We start from the raw sequence: 23,472 nt of genomic DNA, 5'->3' as shown, positions 1-23,472 counted from the left end.
ATGAAAGCAAAAGGGAGCATCCAGTTCCCTGAGCTGGAGGTGATAAAGCACCTGCACATAGGCTGAGGGAGCCTTCCCTGAACATCACTCAGCATGGTCCTTTCAGAATAATGGCACAGCATGCTCAAGGGACAATCTGATTTTAACATTTATTTCATTCCTAGAGAGCAATAACAAACACAAAGAGAGCAAAGCATACCATGGCATATGTAACATTTGTTAAAAATAATTTGCTCCTTGGACTTCTGCTTTGGTTAGTAGAAAAACATTTATTGACATTTTTGTCCAAGGCTACAGCATGTTTTCATAAGCAAACTTGGTGAAAAGAATGGAAATTACTGCATTAAATATATCACTGTACAAGCAATTCATCATCAGCTTGCAAGGTCATACCTAGCCTTGGCTGTAAGGATCTGGTCTGGGTCCAGATTTTCAGATCTGGTCAGGATTTTCATTAGAAATATTGTATTAAAGAGAAAAGTATAGTCTAACAAAATTTCTGGATGACACAGTGTGTACTTCTACTACTGGCTCTGGAAGTGGGTTAGGTATGGAGAAAATATTGAGTAGAGGTTCCTTTTCCTTCCCAGGATATGGCTACAGCCTCACCCAGCACTCACAAGTGCATCCTCAAAAATCCAGGAGTGAATAAATATCCTCGTAACACTCTGATTTAGAAACCTTTTTTCATATGTTAAATAGAACATGGAAAACTACAGCTTGGTTCCCATCCTCACTTGTAGCCCCAGGATAAGTCAGTGAGAGATGACACAGCCATTCTCTCCAGGGAATAGTTGATCTAACCTCTCTTCGCCAGGGCTGCAGCATCCATGGTGATCTTCCTCTAATGCAACCCAGAGGACAGCTGTTCTTATGAAATCTGATATTTTTTTTTATATTCACAGGTCACCAGACTTCTGAATCATTCTTTACTGAATTTCTCCACTTGATATTCATAATTAGCTTGTCCCGTGCAGCTCTACCCATATTAAACAAAGTTTGATTGCAAAATTTCTCAGTTACTGTTTAGTTTGTTTTCTTCACAGACAGCTGAAAAATCTATCCTGAGGCCACAGTGCCTTTCCTAAGAACACCAACACCTTGGGGTCTCGGTCCTGACTCAGTCAGGTTGTAATATATTATCTGAACTAGACAGAATTCTCTGTAGAAACTCTACTCAATACTTTTGGTAGTTTTATTATAAATCTTAAAAAGCATAAATCTACTAATATTGAGAACTATAACTCTAGTTTTCTGAGGAAACCTGTACATTTTCTTCAAATTACCTCCAAACTTTTGGAAGTGCTGATATAAAGCAAGATTTAGTTTTCCAGCATCAACAATTGCGTGCACATTTGTCTATGTATGTGTATGTATAGCCTATGAATACATACTCTAATTAATACATACTCTTCAGATGGATACAGATATCTGGCTACACTTGATCCACACTAAAGGGTTGTAGAGTTTGCTTTGGAAATACATATTGTAAAGGGGTTCAGGTAGATAGTCTAGAAAATTGATGCACCAAGTACATAGACTCTTACTCATTTGAATAAAATTCCATTCTTCAGGTAAGTTTTCCCCTCCTCCCCTTTAGCAAGAGCATGTTTGTGGTGAGATATTAATCATTTCCTGCAGCACTGTGTATATAAAAGGAGCCCAAGGCAGAGCCACACACAGTTCACCCAGCTGAGGAGCAGAGCTGGCTCTCAAAATGCTGGTCCAGGTTGTGGCTCTGCTGGCTCTGGGGTTGCTGGGCAGCTCAGCACCACTGCAGGAGGAGCGCTCCAGGACTTTGGTGGGATTGATCATTCAAGAACTTCTCCAAGATATAAAGAAACTAAATTTAAATGCAGTAAGTTCCTTAATTTTGAACAACTTTTCCCTAGCTGCCCTTCTATTCCAGGTTTTATTCTGAAGTTACTGACTTCATTTTCTCTTGAGCAGGTTCCCAGCCTTGTAACTGTGAATGCTACGGTAAGCAACCACATACTTCTATTTTAAATTATTGTCTAAAATCCCCAAATTTCTTTCCCACTTCAGAATTCTAATAGCAGTAAGATAGCTTTACAAACACAGGGAAATGAAAAGCTTTTGCAAGAAAATATTCTTGCAAAATTCCTGCTTGTAGCAAGCAGCTACAGAAGGCTGCTGCCAGTGCTAAAATGCTTCAGTAGTTCTCTCAATAGGCAAAGGCCTTACATGTGCACCAGCATCTTCTTGGAAGCCTCACAAATTCTCTCTGATCCCTTAGTTTTAGAACAGAGTGTTTAGTCCATATCATATACAGAGCCATTCATTTCACTGACCTGTATTTTCCTGAAATCCAGTGAAAAAATGAGCTTTTTATGGAGGCCACGAGGAGTACCAATGAGAAACAGCAGCCCATCTCCTATTGCAAGTGAACAGAACACAAATGGCATCAGTCCCTCTCAGTTTCAGGGAGAAAAGTTGAAAATTCACACCAACAGCAATAATTGCTTCTATTTCATTAAGACAATTCTGATCCAGTTTCATGAGAGACACAAAGGCAAGACATGAAGCTCTAATGCAGGGGTGGCCCTCCTCCAAATATCTCCAGAATTGAAGACATCCAAATCTTATGTGTCCAGTTTCTAGAGGCACCTGCAGCTTACTCAAGGGAGTTGGGAGTTTTTGGACCCTGGCATGTTCTTAAATGAAAATTATAGATTGTACTATTCCTAAATTTGGTATCCAGTAAATGGCTGAATGCAGAATCAGGGATAGTGTTGAAAACACAGCTCTTAATTCCTGTAGGTTATTATTTTCCATGGGTATTTAAATTCCTCGGATATGATGTTTTATTTATGTGCTACCAATTATTACTGTTGAAATAACTCTTCCCTATCCCTGCAGGTGGAGAGATGCATGCACAGCCACCTGAAAACCTTTACCAGCACCTTAACAGCTCTTGACACTCACAGCAAATTCATTGCCAGAAAACTGACCAGACTTGACACCTACAGAAACATCCTCCCCAAAGTAAGTTTGGCTTTGTGGTACTTAACAGCAAAATAATCAGCAAAGGCTGTTCAATGATGGGGTGTGGCAGCTGGGATGGCACTGAGCTGGCTGTAGTGGACACTAGAAATCTCTTCTGAAAATTATATGGTTAAGAAGGGTGTAAATACATTCACCTTCTTCCTTAGATCACACTCTGACATCTTTTCCTATGGTAATCCCAATTGCAAGGAAGATAATAATATGAAAAAAAAACCCTCAAATGTGAGTAGAAGCAGGGACAGCAGTGGGGCTCAGGGCACCTGTGCATGCTGCCAGGCAATGAGCTGTCACCCACACATCATCACCCTGCCTTGGAGCCTCCAGGAGCAGCTCACCCAGCTCTCCAAAACACACTGTGGGCTATTACAGCCCACTTGTCAGTTGAGGTATCAAGTACTGTGGACTTCAGTGTGATATCCAAGTTTCATGGCTGAATTACGGTGTCTTTTTTTTTAAAGGATCTGGATAAGGAATGTCAGACTGCACAAGTAACATGGGATGACTTCCTGGATACACTAGACAGGTTCTTGAGATTGCTCTCTGAGAAAATTCAAAATGCCTAAATAGAGCAACTAATCCAAATCTGAGAAGAAAAAGAGAACCTGAACTCTGTTGCAACCAAACTGTGACTCAATTAACTTATCCTCAGGAATGTGGCTGTGAAATATTTATATAGAGAGAGATACACTCTGTGTGTGTGTGTATATCTATATATATATGTCTATAAAAAGTGATGTTATAAGAGCAGTCATGTTCACTATAATGATTGAAACATGCTGATTTGTCAAAAGACAAGCACTTAAATATTTAAATACTTTAGATAATTTTAATATTTTAACTTATGTCTTTTTCATTATGTAAGAGCAGGTTTTAATATTTATTTATTTATTTATTTGTGGAGACTTTAAGATATTTATTCTGATGCTGCTGTCCTTAAGTATTTGCTTTAGGAAACTGCTGTGTGATGGTGTGTGAGGAGGAGCTCTGGGGATCTGCTTTGGGACTGGCTGGCACAATATTTCTCTCACAGTGTCCCAAGCCACAGCCCCAGGGCTCTCAGGGCTGGGTCGAAGTCAGTCTGTGGGACAGGGACAAGGCCACTGGTGCCACCCAGCCCATTCACTTCCCCTTGGCTCCTGAACTAGCTCCAGGACTGGAGAAGATTCACTTCAGTTGTGCACTCCCACCTCCATTCCCTCCCTGAGGATTCAGATCCAGGGAGTAACTTCAACCACTACATGTTTTATTGTTGATGAAACAGAGCCATATCATCCAGCCAAACTGGGTAACACAAAAGCAAAGAGGTCTTGTTTGTTTTTCCTCCAGTTCAGTCAGCTGATATGAGGTGTTTCCCACATCTCAAGTGAACTGAATTCTACTGAACTGAATCAGACAATTCTTGTTTTCCAAACTGTTTAAGTAGCCATAGCTATGGCAGGTACTCACAAAGTGCATACCCATGTAAAGCTATCAGTTAAGATTCTGGAAGTTAATGTTTAATAAAAAAGCATTGAAGGGGAATGTTCCTGCAAGGACTGTTTTTTAAGGACTCCTGTCATATGCCACCTATATTTATCTGTTATTGAATGTTTGCAACCTTCTGTTAATGTAAATGCACCTTTACAAAAATAAACAAAATTTCCTGCATAATTTAGAGTCCTTTATTTGTGAAGGGTGAGTGGTTTCAGTGCTGTTCAGGGAAGCAGTTTGATTTCCAAGTGGGATGGACACAACAGGTGCTGCCAGCAATAGGGGAGATGCCCCTGATCAGGGTGAGCACCCTATATCTCACCTAACCCATCACCTTCCCAAGGCCCAGAGCCACCTGTGGCAGCCTGGCCCTGAGCTCAGCTTTACTGAGTCATGTTGTGCTTGAACTTTTAAGAAGATGTGTCCTCTTGTCCAGGGTAACTCATCCTGCTACACCATGTCCCTTCCACGTCTGCAGTGCTGTGAAAGAAGGAAAAGCTTTTCACTTGTCACAACTGAGAACCATTCCCTTGCCTTCACTGCTGTGGAGAGCTCCCAGCCCTGAAAAACTGAGAAGCATCCATGTCCACCAAGAGGATTGGGATGGAGGGACAGCCCAGGTGAGGCAGGAATGAACGCCCAAAGGGCCAGAGACATACAGCCACCATGGCAAGCACCCATGGAGACAGAGAATACCTCTCAGAAACCTCCAAAAATGTGCTTTTTCCTGCTGGCAGCATGGTGGCCCTGGACAGGGCTTGCTACAGCAGGGGTTGGCTCCTACACACATCCCATCCCTTCCACAGTGCAGAGCACATCCCATTTTTCAGATACAGGCTTCCAATGGTTGAAACAAAAGCAGGTGCTTTGCATTCGAACAGCATCTCCCCATGCAAACACTGCACGTGGCAGAGCCCAGAGCTCATCTCCTGACGCAGGGGCTGTAGCCTCACCAACCTCCACAGTGGGGACACGGCCACCAGCCCTGGATGGGGGCAAGTGCCCTGACTGTCCCCGGGTACCACAAACTGGCCAGGCTCCATGGGCAAGGTCATTGTGCATTGTTTTGTACTGAATTCTTGTAACGACTGGGGAAAATGGAAATCAAATCAAACCCTGAATCTGTTTACTAAGATCAGAGAAATGAGTGAATATCCAGCCGAACTCCCTCAGGTGAAACAGTCAGGAAAATCTCTGCTCCTGAGCTCCATCTCATTCAGTGCTGCACTAGTGCAGGGAATAATAAGAATCACCCTGAAGAAATCCTTCCTGAATTTCAAAGTTTTCATTAGCAATGAGGTGTTTAATATTTCATATACATTATTTGAAACTACATTTACATATTTTACACTAAGTTTTAAATTCACCCTTCAGATAAATGGGAAGTCTCAGAATCACACGTATGGAAAGGAGAAGAATATCAGGATTTTTTACAGAGGAAACATTAATCAGGCTCATCATTCTTGGCACAGCAGTCCAGGAAATTCTGACAAGCAGACAGGAGGGAAAAGTGAAGCATTAAATAACTCCAAGTCAACACTGGGCTGGCCGCAGGAAAAGGCAGCTGGAGCTGTTGCCTGGGGCAGCAGACTGCCAGGGAAAGCACCGGTGCTGGGACAGCTCTGGGGCCCTGCAGGATGCAGGCAGTGGGTGAAGGCAGTGGGGTCACAGGTCGCAGCCTCCCAGCCATGATGCCAGCAGCACCCTGTAAAGCCCTCAAGCATGGCACAGCCCTTCCTCTTCACCACCCTGCCCTGGCAAGGGAAAAGTCCATTTGGCCAGGGCTTCCAGGGGTCCTGCTGTCATCTCTGATCCCACACCGGCTCCGAAATAACCTGATACCATGAAGCCAAGCAGAAACTGTTGTGCAAACAGCAGTGAAGGAAATGCCTGGTTTCAGCAGGCGGGACAGCCTGACCACCAGCACTGACAGCACCGGTGTGCTGAGCACAGCTGCCTGAACATGATAACCCCAACAGCTTCATCACAGCTCTAACAGCCCTGATAAGCATCTTGCATCATCATAATACAACAAAACACACCTGCCTTGATGTCTCAGTTAAGTGGTGACTTTGACTTTCGAGGGCTGCTGCAGATTTGTTTGTATTTGAAGTAGATTTCCCATTAACAAATGATAGTTGCATTTCTTACACCAAGGCAGGAAAAGCAGCTCTGTGAGCCTCTGTGAGTGGGGGACAAGATGTGTGAGCTGGTGGCACCGCGGGGGAAGGTGTGCTGCACAGAGCCATGTGCTACTTTTAGAAGTTGTAGGTGTGAGGTATATTTAGCATTCCCCATTTGATAAGCAAGAAATTATTCATGGTAAAACCCATCTCCCTAACACAGTGAGAGGAGCACAGACCCCCTCCAGTCTGCCACACTCCTTTGGGGTACATACCACATGCCTAGACCTGCCTGTGTTTATGAGATCCATGATGAGCTCTCCAAGGGTGGAAGAAGCCCATCCACCCTGTATAGGACCAGCCACAGTCTTCTGGATGCTCTCCAAATCTTTAATGGTGGCAGCTGTCCTGTGCCACCACAACAAGCAGATCTGGGGGAAGGTTTGCCAAGAGACACTGGGCTCTGGGAGCACGTGGGACACACAACACACAGGCACCAGCTTCACAAGGCCACGTTTTTCAGCTTGGTCCAGGGCTGTCTCTCCTAGAGTTTCACTTTCCAGGCTGTAGATGGTTCTGGAGTAGCTGCACAGGGGAATGAGGCAGGGCAGCCAGGAGGGAAGCAGCTGTGCCCCAGCCCACAGGCAAGCTCCCTGCCAGAGGATCCCATTCATTTATGCCAGGGCAGAACTGACAGAAAGCAGCTTGGACATGGAAATGCTGTTCCCATGCTCCATCCTTCCCCTGCCATCCCAGCACCACTTCTCTTGCCATCATTTCTTAGCACTACAGATGAGAGAAAGGGAGATCAGCTATGGCACTGCTCCCCTGCTCAGCTGTGCACAGAGGATGGTGATAACATCACAACCAGATGAATGCAGCCTCAGCTCCATCAAGGAGCAATCAGCAGCCAGATCTGGGCTTACCCTCTACAAGGGTAATTCCCTGTTTTCTTTTTTTAAAACATTTGACTACTCATTTTCTGTTGATACTTTACTTCCTTTCTCATCTGTAATTCTCATTAGTCACTTGTCAGGATTCACAAACCTTCTGTTTTCTGCACAACATGATCCCACAGGCTTTGGAAAACCTCTTTTTTATTTCCTCATTCATACGTGATGTCTTTGAAACTGAAAAATTAAGTGTTTCTTTCTGGACACCACCTGTCTGGAGCCAAATTTCATCAGGTCAGTGGGTGAGGCTTGAAAAATACCCATTACAGACTTTTTGGATGGATCATCTGTGTTTCTCTCAGACTCGCTTGATTTCAGACAAGTGACTGAGAATGCAATGAATCATCATTAAATACACTTGGTGTGTAATGTAATATAATAATTTATTTAATAATTTAATTTATAAATTAAAAATTCTTTATTATTAATTATTATAGTTAATTATTAAAATTAATTTAATAATTTAATGTATTAGCACTTGGGTGCTAATCAACAACTGCCAAGGCCACTGCACATGGGTGACAGGCTCCAGCTTAAAGATGCAAGGTGGTGGCTGCTCCCAGGGCGCACATGAGGTCCAGGGAAACTTGAATGGCTTTTACACCATAAACCCAAGTCTTGCAATTTCTTCCTGTGTATGGGAAGATATAAGAAACTGTAGATAATTTCTTGCAAAAAATAAGGGAAGACTATTCTATTTTCTCTGGAAGTTGAAGTGTGCATGTAGCAATTTTGTTGTCCTGTGAGCACCAACCTGACTTACTGGGGCTGGAGAGGTGCCAAGGCTGCCTGTGAAATCTTTTCTGATCAAACAGGCATCTCACTGACATCCACAACTTAGCTCTAATTTTTCCTGAAAGATTTTCCTAAAAGGTTCCTGAGAATTTGTTGTGCATCTCCAGGACATTTCTCTGAGCAAGGAGGGAGGTTTTCCTTGCTTTTCCAAAGTTGTGTAGTTACAAAAAGTTCTATCTATGAGTCCTAAAGCATCCCTTTAACAGGTTAAAGGACACAGAGTGAGCCCTGTTGACCCCCATCAGCTAGGGAGACCTTGGCAGAGCCTTGACAGACTAAGGGATTGCAGCAGAGGGCAGGGGTCCAGGGGGTTGAGATGTGCTGAATGAGTCATCTTTGGATTAATTTCTGATGTACAATTCCCCCACTGGGTCCTGCAAGGGAAGGACAGGCCTCTGTGACTCACAGGCACTTTTTTTGAGTAGCTGCAGAAGAAGTCATACAAACACGGGGAATACCTTCTGATTAAATAAAAAATCCTTCTCTCTCCAGTGGCTATTTCAAAACACGTAGCCTGTGCTCTCCAATTAGCCTGATTTGGCCCCATGTTCCAAGGGCCCCTTTCCAAGGATGACAGCCCACTGGTCAGACAGCTGGCCACAGACCAGTGACCACAGCCAGAGCAGGAAACACAAAAGGAATGTCCTTGGGCTGGAGAGCGGAGCCACACATCTGCTGCAGATGCCCCGACCAAGCACAGTCACCAGCGACAGTGATCTCAGTTTCTGCTGCTTCTGAACAACCTGTAAAATCACTCTGCACGCAGGGAGAGGCATGGCTTCCTCCCTTCTGCAGGGGCAGACCACAGAGACAGAACGCTGCTTAACTCCTTCCAGGACCGAGAGCACAGCACCAATCCGCCAGTGCAAAGGACATTGGAAATCATTTCAGCCTCCCTCTTCAAGATTAATTCAAAGTGAAAGGGCTAAGGAGGGGAAGAGGGAGGCCATCAGGGCTGAGGAGCCTGATGGTTTGGTCTGCTCAGAGGTGTGCAAGTGCAGCTGCCAGCTAGAAACATGGCAGGGGCAAACATCTGGGAGAAATCAAAACACTTCAAGGTTGTGCAAGAATGCACAGAGATGGACTTGGCATGTGTGTGACAGGGATATTTAGAGGAGTGAAAGGAGATGCTGATCAATCTTTTCACAGAGGAATGACAGCAAGAAGATACCTTTGAGATAGAGTGTCACATAACAGTACTGTCAAAACTGTTTGCTTTCTCCCTGATAGGACAGGAAGCCTCACAAGAGCTTGTGTCACCCTTCAGCTGGCTGAACTATCACTCTGGTCAGTTACATGGGTGTGACGATTTTATAATGGTCACTTACGTGGTGAAGAACCTGACGTTGTCCAAATCCTTCAAAGGGGAAGAATAGTCTCTGTAGCTTTGCTGAGACTTCTCACCAGGACTTTCTACTTTAGTTACATTAGAGCCCAGCTCACAAAACTGAAGCTCAACATGTCTCCCGGTTTAGAAAAGTGAACAATTCTGTTAGTTTTCAGTTAATTTTTCTATTATCTTTTCAGGTTTTTTGATTAATCTTATGTTAAGCTTTTGTTAATTCCTAATGGGCTGGGCCATTTTCTGTTCATTGACTTAATTCCATGTCAGACAAGGATTTGGGTAGTTCATCTGGCTCTGCCTAGGACTGAAATAATATCAGTGATTTCCATCTCATCAGCACTAATCCTTGTGGGAGGTTTTGATGGAGGCAGAGTGTGGAGTTGGATGGAGGCACTGCTGCATGAGCCCTGGCTGGAAACTCCCTGCAGCCCTCTCAGATTCCTACAGCAGTTAACCCCTCAGTACAGAACAGGAAAGAAAGGTCAATACTGATACAACCTTGAGGGGAGCAGGGTGGCACAGCAGTTTCACCTCTGAGTGAATATTTGCAAGAGCTAGTGTGTGTGAGATTGATGGCTGAATGTGCATACGCAAGTAGACCACAAATTTCATCTTCCTTTCTGGTTTTATCACCTCTTTTTTTTCCACCCTGCAATCTAAGGCTGCAATCTAAGAAAGTATTTGCATGTCATTAGTGGCTTTAAAAAGAATAAAGAGAAAAAGGTAGAGTCCCAACTTCACAGTTTGTGTTTTTCCAGCAGTAAAAGTCCATCCTGCCCACACCTTTCCCTTCTGCCCTCTCCGCCGGAACTCTCACTTCTTTAAATATTTTGGAGATAAAAGCAAAATCCCCAGTGCTCACCAATAGGTTTAGCTGCAGCCTTAGCTCATACTGCTTTTTCCAAAGGAAGAAATTCCCTGCCCTTTGAACCTGGTTAGAATTTATGGTGCCAGCAGGTACAGCCATCCATACAGGGTAAGGTTAGATGGGGCTCAAGGGGTTGGAACAAATTGACCTTTAAAGGTCCCTTCCAACCCAACCCATTCTATGGTTCTATGATTCAACACATACAATCCATACCTTCCCTTTAAACCATGCTGTAACCTGTTTTATCTCTGCTGTCACAGCAGTGCCAGGGACAGGCAAACCCATGTTTGGCCCAGAGATGGGGGCAAACATTCCAATGGATGCCCCCCCAGAGATGGGGGCAAACATTCCAATGGATGCCCCCCCAGAGATGGGGGCAAACATTCCAATGGATGCCCCCCCAGAGATGGGGGCAAACATTCCAATGGATGCTGCCCCACTAAGGTAACACACAGTGGGGTAGGCTCACCTCTGGAGTAAAGCTAATCTTCTGACTACAGGGAAACATTGGGAATACCAATGGCAAGGCAGGAAAACTAGCCCAGGTCCCACACCAGCACACCCAGGGCACGCAGGAAAGGGAGCACATTCTGCTCCACACCTGGCTGCTGCTTTCAGGGCAGCTCATCCAGCAACGGCTCCTGGAGGCTGAGCTGCAGAGAACAGCTAGGGGGATGCCTCACTCACCAAACAATTAGCAAAATGACTGAAAACAAAAAACTGAACAAGGTGGCTCCTCAGGGGAGAGAAGTGCCTGGCAGCATCTCCAAAACCTGGTTTGTAGCTAACAAGACAGTGTCTTCTGATTTAATATTATGCAAGGAAACCAATGATGTTATGTGTTCTGTGAAACATCAGCTTAGGGACCAGTAGGAAAATGCCATGAGTGTGGAAAAAGCAGCATGTGGGCTCTCATCAGCTTGGATGACACCTGTGTATGGGCGTCACCTGCCCTTGCCTCAGGGGAAAAGCACTAATAAAGCCATCTCTCTAGCTATGTACCACTTGAGTTTTTTTAAGGGCAAGAAAGCCTAATGCACATTAAAGAATGTCAGTTACATAATAAAACCCCTGCAGGATTGAAATAGCATAATTTAAATTAAAACAAAAACATGGAAACATAACATTCTGAGGTTTTAGATAGTAAAGACCTGCAGGTGTAATCCTGGCATGGTGTTCATTCCTCTTGTGATGAGTGAGAAGAGCTGTGCAGCTGTGCAGCAGGGTCAAAGGCAGCCCTGATGGGAGACTAGGGGACAGGAGAGGGGTTTGCACACCCAGGACCAACTGTAGCCACCCCAGAGCCCACCTGCAGCTTGAGGAGCAATTCTGTCAGAGTCCTCATCAATTATCAGTGCTATGCACTCCATCAGGCAAGCTTCCTGCAGATGAAGTAAAATGAGATACCAGCCAAATGGTTTATACCTCCTCAGGAGAGCGCAGAAACTGGATAAATGCTCCTTAAAAAGAGCAGAGGAGCTGCTTTTCTGTCTCCCCGAGACACTAAGCTACCCCAGCAGTCCACAGCTGGTCCCTCTCGCCAGCACAGACCCTGCATGGTGTCAGGAGGAGTCTCAAAATTGTAATTTATGTCTGAGCATAAGTAATTCATGGGGTTCATTCATGGCCATTAAGTAATTAACGGGGTTCTAATGACAAACACACAGAACAAAGGCAGAGAACTAATTAGTAGAAGTGACAGGATGATTTAATGTAATTGCAATATAAAGTAGGGCAAATATGGATGCAAAGATCCGAGACAGTTACTGTGCCTCAACCTTTAGACAATATCAGTTCATAAAAATGCTTCAGCATTTAAAATCAGAATGGTTCAAACATATGCATTACGTAGCTCCCACTGAACTTCTGGGGGAGTCCTTATTTTAGAAACATGTAGTTTCCTCTATCAGATAAGAATCAAACAGCTTCCATTCGACAGGTGATTACTCGCCTTCAGTTTAAGCATTTTTGTGGTTGGGTATTAATCACTTCCTTGCACCAGAGCACATATAAGAGGCAGCCAGCAGGCAGATTAGCCAGTCCAAGGAGGGAAACACAGCCCCTTTGCCACCATGCTATGCCTGCTTGGGGTCATGCTGTCAGTACTGTGCTTGGTGTCCCCTGCACCACACTGCCCAGGCACAGCCTGCCCTACCAACTCCCTCTTCAAGGAAACCATCCACGTCCTTCGGGACCTAAGATCTAAGGTTGGTCCATTTTCTCTGTGCCCCGTGTCTGACTTTCTGTGTTAGCAAGGAACCTGCTAATGTAATTTCTACCAATCTCTTCCAGGGCAGCAGCAAAATCGTGCTTCTGGTAAGATCTCTCTGTGGTTCACTTTGCCATGCTGTGGGCTTGTGGGGTGGCTAGCTGCTTTTTGAGAGGGAGGGAGAAAGCAGATGTTGTTATAGACCATTCAGGATGCTCTTGTGCTCTTAAGTCAGGTCTTAGATGGCAGCCAAGTCACCCTTTTGGATTTTTGGGAGCACCACGGTGGGGTTATGTGTGCTGAGAGATCACGTGCAGGGCTGTGCTCCCTCCAGAGTTATCAAAGACAGATCTCCCTGAAACACCAGTGCTCGGGGCTCTGCCCTCACTACAGTGGTGCAGAACAGCTGGCTCCCAGATAGCACTGGTTTTCTCTCTTTGCACAGGTAGATAATCAGAACTGTCTTCCAGAGTCAGATGGAGACAGGTACCTTACTGCCATTGGAAAGTGGGGAACAGGCTGTTCCCCTGCCTTCTGGGGAAAAAAATACCCATGTAGTTAGAGACCAGTGCCGGCAGTGGCAGCAGCAGTGTATTTCCTGGGGAAGCTCAGGAGAGGCAAAGCCCAGGTAGCAAACCTGGAGGTTAAAGATTCTCCTATTCACTGCTTTCCCATGCCTGAGTCAACTAAGAAAGCAATAAAAATATAAATGATGCCCAGTCTTGCCTAGTCCCACCTCCACAGACTCACTCTGTGACTTGACTTGTGAAGGTAACATCAGCCTTCAGCAACAGGAAAACACTGGATTTCACAATTGCTTCTCTACTCTATAGATTGTTATATAATTTTATAATAATTATTATGTAATTTTGGCCTCAAATTGTGTAAGATTATTTCTCGTAGCAGGCATTTTAATTGCCTTAACGTGATGTAATCTGTGCCAGGATACAGTACAGAAAAGACAAAATTACTAAACTTTGTTATTCCAGAACAACACGATGGAGGCGGGAGGGAATGCAGCAACCTATCTGGAAAGATTTATTGAAGCCCTAAGAAACAGCAAAGAAAGTGGGGAGCAGGAACACATAATTCTGAAACTGAAGAACATCCAGGCTTGTGGAAAGTCATGCACTGGGTGGATGGTATGTCTGGGCTGATTCCCTGCTCGCTGTTTCCTCCTGTTTTAGAGGACCACGAAGGATTGTGTGGTTTTTCCTGGCTGCACTGAGAACAAGTGTCTGACCAAAGCACCCACTGCCTCCTGGTCGTGTGGCAATGGGAGCAGCTTCCAGCCAGAAGCTGGCACTTGGCCCCAGCGCCTCCTCTGCTCTGCTCACCTCTTCCCAATGTCTCCTTGCTAAGACAAAGCCCATCACCAAGTGGAGATGCCCTGGTGCAGGTGGGGACTGGAGCCCTGGCTGAGAAACAGCTGCACAAGGTGCAACGTGTAACAGGTTTCTTGGCCATTCAAACCCCAATATCTTCATGAGAGTCTCTGTGGTCTTAAAATTACTTATTTAGGAAAAAAAACCCAAAAAACTAGTCAGAGAACAGAATGCAACTTACATGTCCTGATCTTTTCACTCCTCTCCTTTCAGTCTGCCCTCAAGGAACATCACTGGAATGCAGTGGAAGAGTATGATTTTTTTGATAATTTGGAATATTTATTAAAGTTCCTGGCTCACAATGCCCTTCCAAACGAAACAAACTAAGCTTCAAAGGAGTTCAAGGCACCTGTCCAGATTGCCAGAAGACCTGAGCTTAGTAGGAGGATACTCCTTCAAGCAGTGCTATTGGGAGCTGTTATTTATTTGGATCTCTATTATTATTTATTTATTTATTCTATTTATTTAGAGAAACTTCAAATTATTTATTTTTACAATGAAGAAATACAATACTTATTTGCTTTAGAAGAGCTGCTCTGGGGATCCAGTTTGGGGGTTGATGTCACACTATTTCTCTTGCGTGCTGTTCCAAGCCACAGCCCCAGGGCTCAGCTCTGCATCACCCAAGTGCTCTCAGAGCCACAAGCCCAAACTGTGGGACAGAGCCATCCATGTCCCTCAGCACCTCCACCTCCCCTCTAGGAGGCTGAGGCACTTTCAGTCTTATAAAAGAATGCACTTTTTCAAATTATACCTAAATACTTACTTTAACTGAAGACTCTTATTATGCCACAAATGCAGTGACAACAATTTTAAAATGTTAAACATATGAAGTGAAAATTGTGTAAGCATGACTGTTCTCATTACAGCTGTGTGCTGCTGGCACAGCACTTGCACATTTTTTATGTTTAAATACTTGGGAAACTTGTATGCAGAACTCTATGAAATGTACCCAAACGCTAACAGAATCTATACAAAATAAATTTCCTGCACAAAGATACAACTGGCAGTATTTCTTTTGTGGTACAAATAACACAAGAAGACAGACATTTTATATATAAAAGTATATTGCATTATATATAAGATACATAAATTATATAATATGATATATATGTTTTTGATATAAAATATCTAGATATTTATAATATTTGATATATTATCTATAGAATAAATGTTATAATATAAATATAAATATATATTTATGGTGATGGAAAGAACATTCTATCAAAAAATAATTTTGATTGATTCAGTCAACGTCTCCTACCAGTGAGGTCTGGACAGTGTCAGCAGGGTATTATATTCAGAAATCTTTATTATATAGGCTACAGATGAATGACAAAAAATTGTGTAGAGAATCATCATCCTTAGGTCTAGATACCGCCTAATACCACCAGTGTTTTCAAATTTGGGTAAAAGTAGCACTGAAATAGTGCATCAGGATTTCGTTTCTTTCTTTGCTTTCACTTCACAATGGAGATCTCCCTGTAGCATCTCCTCTTGTCCATCCAGTTGGATATTCTGACTTCGGGAAAATTCACCCATACAGAAGAAAGCAAAATGTAACCAACAGAAACAAAAAGTCCTTTTTGGGGCTCTGATGGGGAAACTAACAGGGACATCAGGGGTGTTAGACACACACCTTCCCCCTTGAGCAATCCAAACCTAGCCCATCATATTTATGTACTTTTGCAGGCATCACTGAGCACCTACAAAGCATTTCCCTAAAACACATGATTCATGGAGAATTTAGCAGAGAGCAATGGCCATGCAAGCCATGGTGTGCCTGTGGGATACCCCAAACACCACATTATCTGCAGGAAAAGGCAGGCTGAAGAGGCAGGGATAGCCACGCTGGAATCTGCAGGGATCCCTTAAGGCAACCCACATGTTTGAAAGATCAGCCAATTTCTGTAACACCTGAAGAGGAGTTTCTTGAGTGTGGGGGAAGAAAGAAACAGTAGTCACTGTATGAGCAGGAAAAAAACCACAACGCAGCAATAGGTTCAGTCATCATCTCTCTGCGACCCCAAAACAGTCAGGAATAAAACATGAACCAATACCTACAAAAACACAGAATGCAAAAAATGAAGGTTCAACATTTTTAGTGGCTTTAGGTCAAAGCAGTTCACTCTGTGAGGGGGTGAGAGGGCAGGAGGAAGGTGATCCTGGGTATGTCAGTGCTTTGGGATGGAGCTGGTAACTCCTGTAATGACAGGACTCACAAGGGACCCGAGGGAACCTTCTAGTCCCATCACCCCCAGCCTGGCACACAGCCTGCTGAACAGCTGGTCTGAAAGGGTTGGTACTGACCTCCAGCTCAAAGGCTGAAAGCTCTCTGGGGAGCAGGAGCACAGTCCTACACACTGCGTGCAAAGCTGCTCTCTCCTTTGGGACTGGGTGCAGAGAGGAATAGTTAATCTTCTAAGGAGGGAAGGGGCCATGATCCTGTGGGATGAGAGAGGAAAGCAGCAAAAAAGCTTGCTTCCAAAGAAAGTTTTACAATTTTAGCAGAAATCTTCTGAGGGGGAGACAAAGCAATGGGCCAGGACTACTGGGAAACACCGTAGATTTTGCTCGTGGTGGGGAGGGAAGATCGAAAAATGGTGGGACACTGGAGCAGGTTGCCCTGAGAAGCTGGAGGTGCCCCATCCCTTGGAAGTGCCTAAGGCCAGGTGGGATGGGGCTTGGAGAAACCCGGCATAGTGGAAGGTGTCCCTGCCCACGGCAGGAGACTGGGACTAAATCAGCTTTAAGGTCTCTTCCGTCCCAAACTATTCTGTGATTCTATGATCCCGCAGTAATGTTTCCCTTAGAACAGCCTGGAGAAGAGCAGACACACCTGCTCGCAGAGCAATCATTTGCTCAAATACAAATACAATTATTATCACCATCCCTCATCTCCCCCAGGCGACCCCTCGGGCTGGGATAAGTGGCGGAGCCGGCAGCCCGTCCTTGCAGCGCCTGCCGCCCGCAGAGGGCCGTGCCGAGCTCGGGCCGGCGCTTCTCCCCAAAGGGCCGAGGATGGCTGTGCGAGCTCTCTCTAGGTGGCAGCCCCGGGCCGTGCTCCGCCACAGCGCTGCCATCAGCCACAGCGCACCCAGAAAAAGAAGCGCTGCCTGTGAGTTACTCGCTCAGGTTTTTAATCATCTTTTCTCAGTATTACTCTAAAGAGCTCAGAGGTGTCACAGAAAGGTGAAGGAAGATTTCAGAACGAGCTATTTTCCGAACGAGCCGGAAAAAGGGCTCGTGTGCCTCAGTTCCCCTGCGGTGCCCAAGCCCACTGATAAGGCATCCCCCAGGTGTGCAACTGTCAGACTTTAATGTCAAATATTTTTCACCACTTCGAGAAATCTGGTGTTCTGCCTGTTTATCCCAGCTTCCCAAAACTCCCTGTACCAACACCCATGAAACTCTTCAGCTGGTAAAAAAACATGAGCACTCCTGTTTAGAGTGTTTTTGGTATAAAACATGTTTTTATAAAAACCTATAGATCAAAAGGGTTTAATAAAGCACAACAGACTTTCACCTCCCATACAGAAAGAGTTGAAAGGAAAACAACTCTGTCAGGCCCCACAGCTTCTAAGAGAAGGCTGGCTTTGAGCAGGAGTCAGTGCAGGAACGAGGGCTGGGCACTGACACCCGGCCACTGTGGCATCACCAAAAGATTCTCCCTGTGCCAGGGAGCTGCTGTCTGGGCATGAGCCTGTTGATAACATCTTGCTACTTCCCTCCAGCAGCTTCAAAGCTATTTGACACTAAGTCAGAGCATGTCTACCAGGTAGGCATGTATTAAAAGGAGTGACACTGTTCCAAAAGGTATCTGGTACAAAAATGATTTGATAAATGGGTTTAGAAGGTGTCACACAGGGCTTTGTGTCTGGAGGGTCTGGCTATTAAATCCTTGTACACACTAAGGTGGTGGCTGAACCTCTCACCCACCACCTCCCCTGGAGCAAATGATCCAGACAGAAGTGGGAGAAGGTAAAGTAGAGTGTCCTTCCCTGATTTCTCCCACCTCCAGAGGTGAGGAGCAGAATGGGATTCCTTGTGTTACCAACAGATGCTGAAACTCACACAGGAGAAAGTACAGAGGCATTTTAGTTGATTATTTACAAGTTTTGCATTTTTTGGTGTGCCAGTTTAAACATTTAAACTTTGATCTTGGTAACTCATTTTAATCTACTCTACCTCAGGCTGTCAGTTGAAAAGAGATGCCCAAAGCTGCATGGTCTTGCAATAGCCTAATTAGGAAATGAGGGGGCCTGGACAACAACAGACCAAGAGCAGCTTGATACTAAAATGTTGCCCTTTGAGAGAATGACTCAGGCTTCTCATCAGAGAGCTGAACCAAAGCAGTGCTGGAAAGTACATCCATGACGACCATTTCCTACGTGGTTTTTGCTACAAGAACCTTTTACATAGCAATGTAAATAACTTCTCCAGTTTGCAAAGCAGGTAAATGAACAGTGAATAATGGGCCGCGGTTAACACGTGGATTTGTTTTCATAGTAGGGACAACCCTAAACGTACCCAGACAAACAATTTAGAACATCATCCAGTCTCAAATATCCATATTATTAGTAGTAGTATTGTTGTTGTTATTATTATTTAGAAGACTATCCAGAAGGAAACATATCCCTGACTCAACACAAAATTTCCCTAATCAAATCTGGAAAAACCCATCAACCCTCTGTGCTTTGTCAGACATTTTCTATGAAATTACATATCTAAAAATCAAATATAGACTTAGAATAGAAACTCCTATATGGGAAATATTTAGGAGAGACCCTAATACCTACTGGCCCAGGCTGACAGGGATATTGGCAAAGCTTGGTGCTCTTGCTGGGAGCTTGGCTCTTCCCTCACCCTTCCCAAAGAGCACTTGCCAAGCATGTTGCTTCTGGCACTGAACAAGGAGCTCCTCCCAGCTCTCTGCTGGAGCCAGGGCTGTTCCTGAGCACAGAACAAGGTGAGGCAGCCCAGCTGTCCTGAGGAAGGCTACAAACCTCCCACTGCACTGCCAGGCATGGTTGGCACCAATGCTGATGATGAGTGATTTCCCTTTTCTTGGTGACCAGAAATAACTTCACACTCAGAGCTCCCTTGATGACACTTCTTTGATTGGCCGTAACATTAATTGCTACCTAGCATAGAACAAATTACTCTTTTTTTGTCTTTAGAGCTGCATTGCCTTCGTGTTTGGAAGAGAACTCCCTTGTGTGTCACTCTGCTCTGAGCTGATTGTGCTGGGAGAGCTGCAGTTACTCTGAAAGCTGGGTGAGCTTTGGCTCCCCTCCTGTGGGATGCTGGGGTCCCACCCCAAAGCACCCTGACGTGCCAGCACACAATGTGGCACTGTCCTTTCAGCCCCTCTTGTCACTTACTAACCATGTCCCCATGTAAATCACCTCATTAGCTTTGGGAAGTGTTACATAAGGGCCCAAATATCATTAATGAAGAAGCAAACATTCCTTGTACCATGAGAAGGAGAAGCTGCAGTTGCCACCTGAGACTGCAGCTTTGCACAGCATTATCATACAAATTAATTATGCCAGGGTAAAATCCACCTCTCACATTTACAATGAACAAACAGCCTATTGTTTTCTTTTCAGGTCAGAGAGACGATATTTGCTCTAGAAAAGCAGCCAGATTTGAAAGGGTGTTGCACATGTCTGTGCCACTCCAAGTCACACTGCAGGGATGTAGATGATTAATTAGATCCTATGGACTCCATCTTTAGCCGATATTAGCAACAGAGATGCTGAAATTATAGAACTGCAAAAATCTACAACAACATAAGATGTAGTCTTATCTGAGGGAAGCAATGCCTTTCATGGTTGCTTTACTACAAGTTTCCTCAGATATTTTCCTTCATAGGACAAAGGAGAATGGCTTCAAATTGACAGGGGAGGGTTAGATTGGATGTTAGGAAGAAATTCTTCCCTGTGAGGGTGGTGAGGCCCTGGCACAGGTTGCCCAGAGAAGCTGTGGCTGTCCCATCCCTGGAAGGGTCCAAGTTCAGGCTGGATGGGGTTCTGACCAACCTAGTCTAGTGGAAGGTGTCCCTGGCCATGGCAGAAGGTTGGAACAAGATGAGCTTTAACGTCCTTCCAACCCAAACCATTCTATGATTTTATGATTATTCTGTTATTCTTTTACGATATTCATGCCCTTACACATCACTTTTTCTTGCATTAAAGCATTCATTGCTCTGAAGTTAGCGGCTTTAGGAGATTTACCAGAACTTTAATCATAAAAGTTTCTGAAATCTGATAATTCACCTGCTCATGCTGTCGTTGTCTGATTTGAACGATTTATGAATGAGATAAGATAGCAATCAAATCCGCATTTACTCATCTTCTCTATATAAACCAGCTTTGTATCTGCCAAGAGAGAAGAGCTTGAATTCAGAGCCCTTTTCAGATAACAGGGGTCAAGCTCCCAAATTAACACCTTTAAAATGCATCCTCACGTATTCTTGCTATTATTGAGTTCTGGGGTGTACAGTTACTTTCTCTCTCAGAAGGAAACGCCTCGTCTGTTGAACGAGACTAAATACTCACTAGTTGATGAAATGCTTTGTTTGCTTAAGGCTGAAAATAGACGCATACAAGTAAGTAATTTCCCCGCTTCCCTCATGTCAGATTTACTTTTTGAGATGATTTCCATTTTGTGACTAACAGATTTCTATTGTTTCCAGGAGAAATTCTCCATACCGGTCCACATAAAGGTAAGAACCTGTTGCTTCCCTTCTATTACTTTTAGTTAGAGTCTCCAAAGGGAACTTGGAGTGTAACCTCTGGCATAGCAAGTCTGAGGACATTTAAAGCAAGCTGTAATTATTGCAGATGTAAATGGTGTCCCAAAATACTGATGCAATGACCTATTTTTAAAAGATTATGAGAGCCTGGCTACTAACCATTCTAATTGCTCCTAAAGATAATCACACCGTAACTCAATTTTTATCAGTTCTTTTTATTATTTTTCCAGAGAAATTTCTGTTGGTGATTGCAAAATCTGGTCTTCAAAGGGCTGGCAATATAAAGAAAATGTTTAAAGTAGCTCCCGCTAAGTGTCCTACTTCCAAAGCAAAGACAAAATTAATCACTCTGACTTAGATGGAATCAAATCAAATTCCCAATGTGGTCACATCCTCCACTGACAGAAACTGGACCCTTTTTATTTCAAATTTTCCAGCAACGATAGTTATGAAAACTGTCCTTTTAACACTTCTGGCAAGAAGGAAGGAAAGAGGAAATCCTAAAAAGAATGAAAGAAGTTTAGATTTCCAGAGAGAAATGGCATATTCAATATGATTTATTAACAGTTCTTTTAAGAAAGAAAAGCTTTCTTGTTGCACTAGAACACTTTATATTTTCCCTTTTTCTCCTAGGAACGAAGCTGTGCACATAAAACCACTGAAATATTTATTCACGAACTAAAAAAGATTCACAAATGCCCATGCATGAGAAGAGTGGAGAAAGATATGGAAAAGCTAGAAAAAACCTGCAATATTTTGAAGGTAAGTCTCTACTATTTGTTTGATTTGAGTTTCAAACTTTTTCTTGTTGTTATCCATTTATCCAGGGTTTTAAAAACCAGGTGATTTACCATTCTCATATTTTATCAAAGAAATGATCACTCATTTTTAATTTTGAACCAGCTACAGCCCTAGAGAAGGATACTAAGCTTTCTCTCCCATGCACAAATTCATTCTTATGGAGACCATATCAATATGGCTCAGTTGGACCTGCAGTAATGAAGATTATCTATTAGGTGCAATTAATAATGACTTGTACAGCTTGTCTTTCAGGAAGAACAAGACATTTAATAGCAGAAAAACCAGATCAGAAATACTACAGAGAAAAAAATTTGATTTTGAATCCAAAAGAGAGAAAGACAGAGAAATTAGGGGAGAGAAAATTGGGTTTGCATGGACCAGTGGCTAAATTTCCAACAATAACTGTATTTAGGTCATCCCCTACAACAGAGAAGCAGGCTTTAGGAAGAAAACCACATAAGCATCAATTTTCTATCTATTGCAGCTGCAGAATAAGCCATGTCTAAGTTTGTCATACAACCAACAAGTGATCCACACTGCTGCAGCTGGGAGTGTGCTGGGACACAGCCAGTGTCCCTCACAGTCCCCAGGATTTGGTATTGTGAGAGAAATAGTTTTGACTTTCTTCCAGATTGGCAAATGACTCCTCTGCCCTCAGTACTGTGAAATTCAAAGAGAAATAGCTAATGACTAACAATCTCTAAGAATTGTGTGAAATGGTTTTGTGTGAATCCTCCTCCACCCCAGTGAGCTGGGACAGAATGTGCAGCATCTGTAACTCATGCATCAGTACCTCCTTTTTGCTCCTAGAAATCTTCATTCAACAACAACAGCTGCTTAAAGAAGGCAAATACTGGTTTCTCAAAATTTAAAGAGAGTCTGGAAGAATTCTTGAGATGGGTCAATGAGAAGCTGGACTGCAGGAAAGTTGGGAGAGGCGAGTTGGGTTTGTACCTGGATGGCGAATGCAGCTGCCCTGACTCCTGGAAATCCCACCAAGGCTTGGGCTAGGGAAGAGCTGCCCAGGCAGTGAGGGGCTGGCTGGGAAGGGGAGGGGGAGATATGGCTGTTATAGAGTCTTTACTAATTAATGCAAATCTTCTGATGCTAATTAATGTTAAAATTTGATGGCTAATGCAAATAGGCAAATTAAAACTGTACACAGCAATTAAAACTGTATAACAAGCGTGGCCAAGTGTTGTCATTTATTTTGTGCAGTTATCAAATGTGAAGTGTCTTATGTCACTACAGTTTTATGGTATAAGGATATCCCATAGCCTCCTGGGGACTGCACAAAAGGAACAGAAAACCAAACACTGACCCACAGACCAGGAGATCCAGCACAACCCCCAGGAGGGTTGAAGAGACCCAACAGCCACCATTCCATGTAATTTAACCCTGAGCACAAAATTCATGCTTCTAGTTTCCACTGCTTCACAATGAGCTTTAACATGAACCTAACTTAATAAACCTTGAGGTTCCATGTGCTGCTACTGCGGCTGCAGTGTCTTCTCCCAGTGCACTGAACAGACTTGGCTTTGAATTTTCCACTTTTTTTTCACTATACAGAATTTGCACAGGTTATGACTAGATACAAACTGGTGTTGAATCTCATGCCTTAAGAAAGATACTGAGCATAATATTCCTTGCACAAGATCTCACACAGCTCTGCGTAAGTCAATACAAACTGGATGCCAAATGCTGTTTTTCTGCTATATATCTGTGTTTTTGAAAAA

General features: G+C 43.8%; 1 protein-coding gene across 1 annotated transcript; it reads left to right on the top strand.

The window, feature by feature from the left end:
* Positions 1 to 1,717: 1,717 nt before the first annotated feature.
* On the top strand, positions 1,718 to 22,747 carry LOC128815087 (uncharacterized). The gene is made up of 7 exons (XM_053991484.1): positions 1,718 to 1,858; positions 1,951 to 1,980; positions 2,881 to 3,006; positions 20,699 to 20,788; positions 20,876 to 20,905; positions 21,569 to 21,697; positions 22,547 to 22,747. The coding sequence occupies exons 1-7, from the start codon at positions 1,718 to 1,720 to the stop codon at positions 22,745 to 22,747; spliced, it is 747 nt and encodes a 248-aa protein (XP_053847459.1).
* Positions 22,748 to 23,472: the final 725 nt, after the last annotated feature.

Source organism: Vidua macroura, chromosome 15, assembly GCF_024509145.1.
Source record: "Vidua macroura isolate BioBank_ID:100142 chromosome 15, ASM2450914v1, whole genome shotgun sequence".
In the NCBI taxonomy this organism is placed as follows: domain Eukaryota; kingdom Metazoa; phylum Chordata; class Aves; order Passeriformes; family Viduidae; genus Vidua; species Vidua macroura.
The sequence above is the reverse complement of the archived record's forward strand: the minus strand, read 5'-3'. Positions and strand labels throughout refer to the sequence as shown.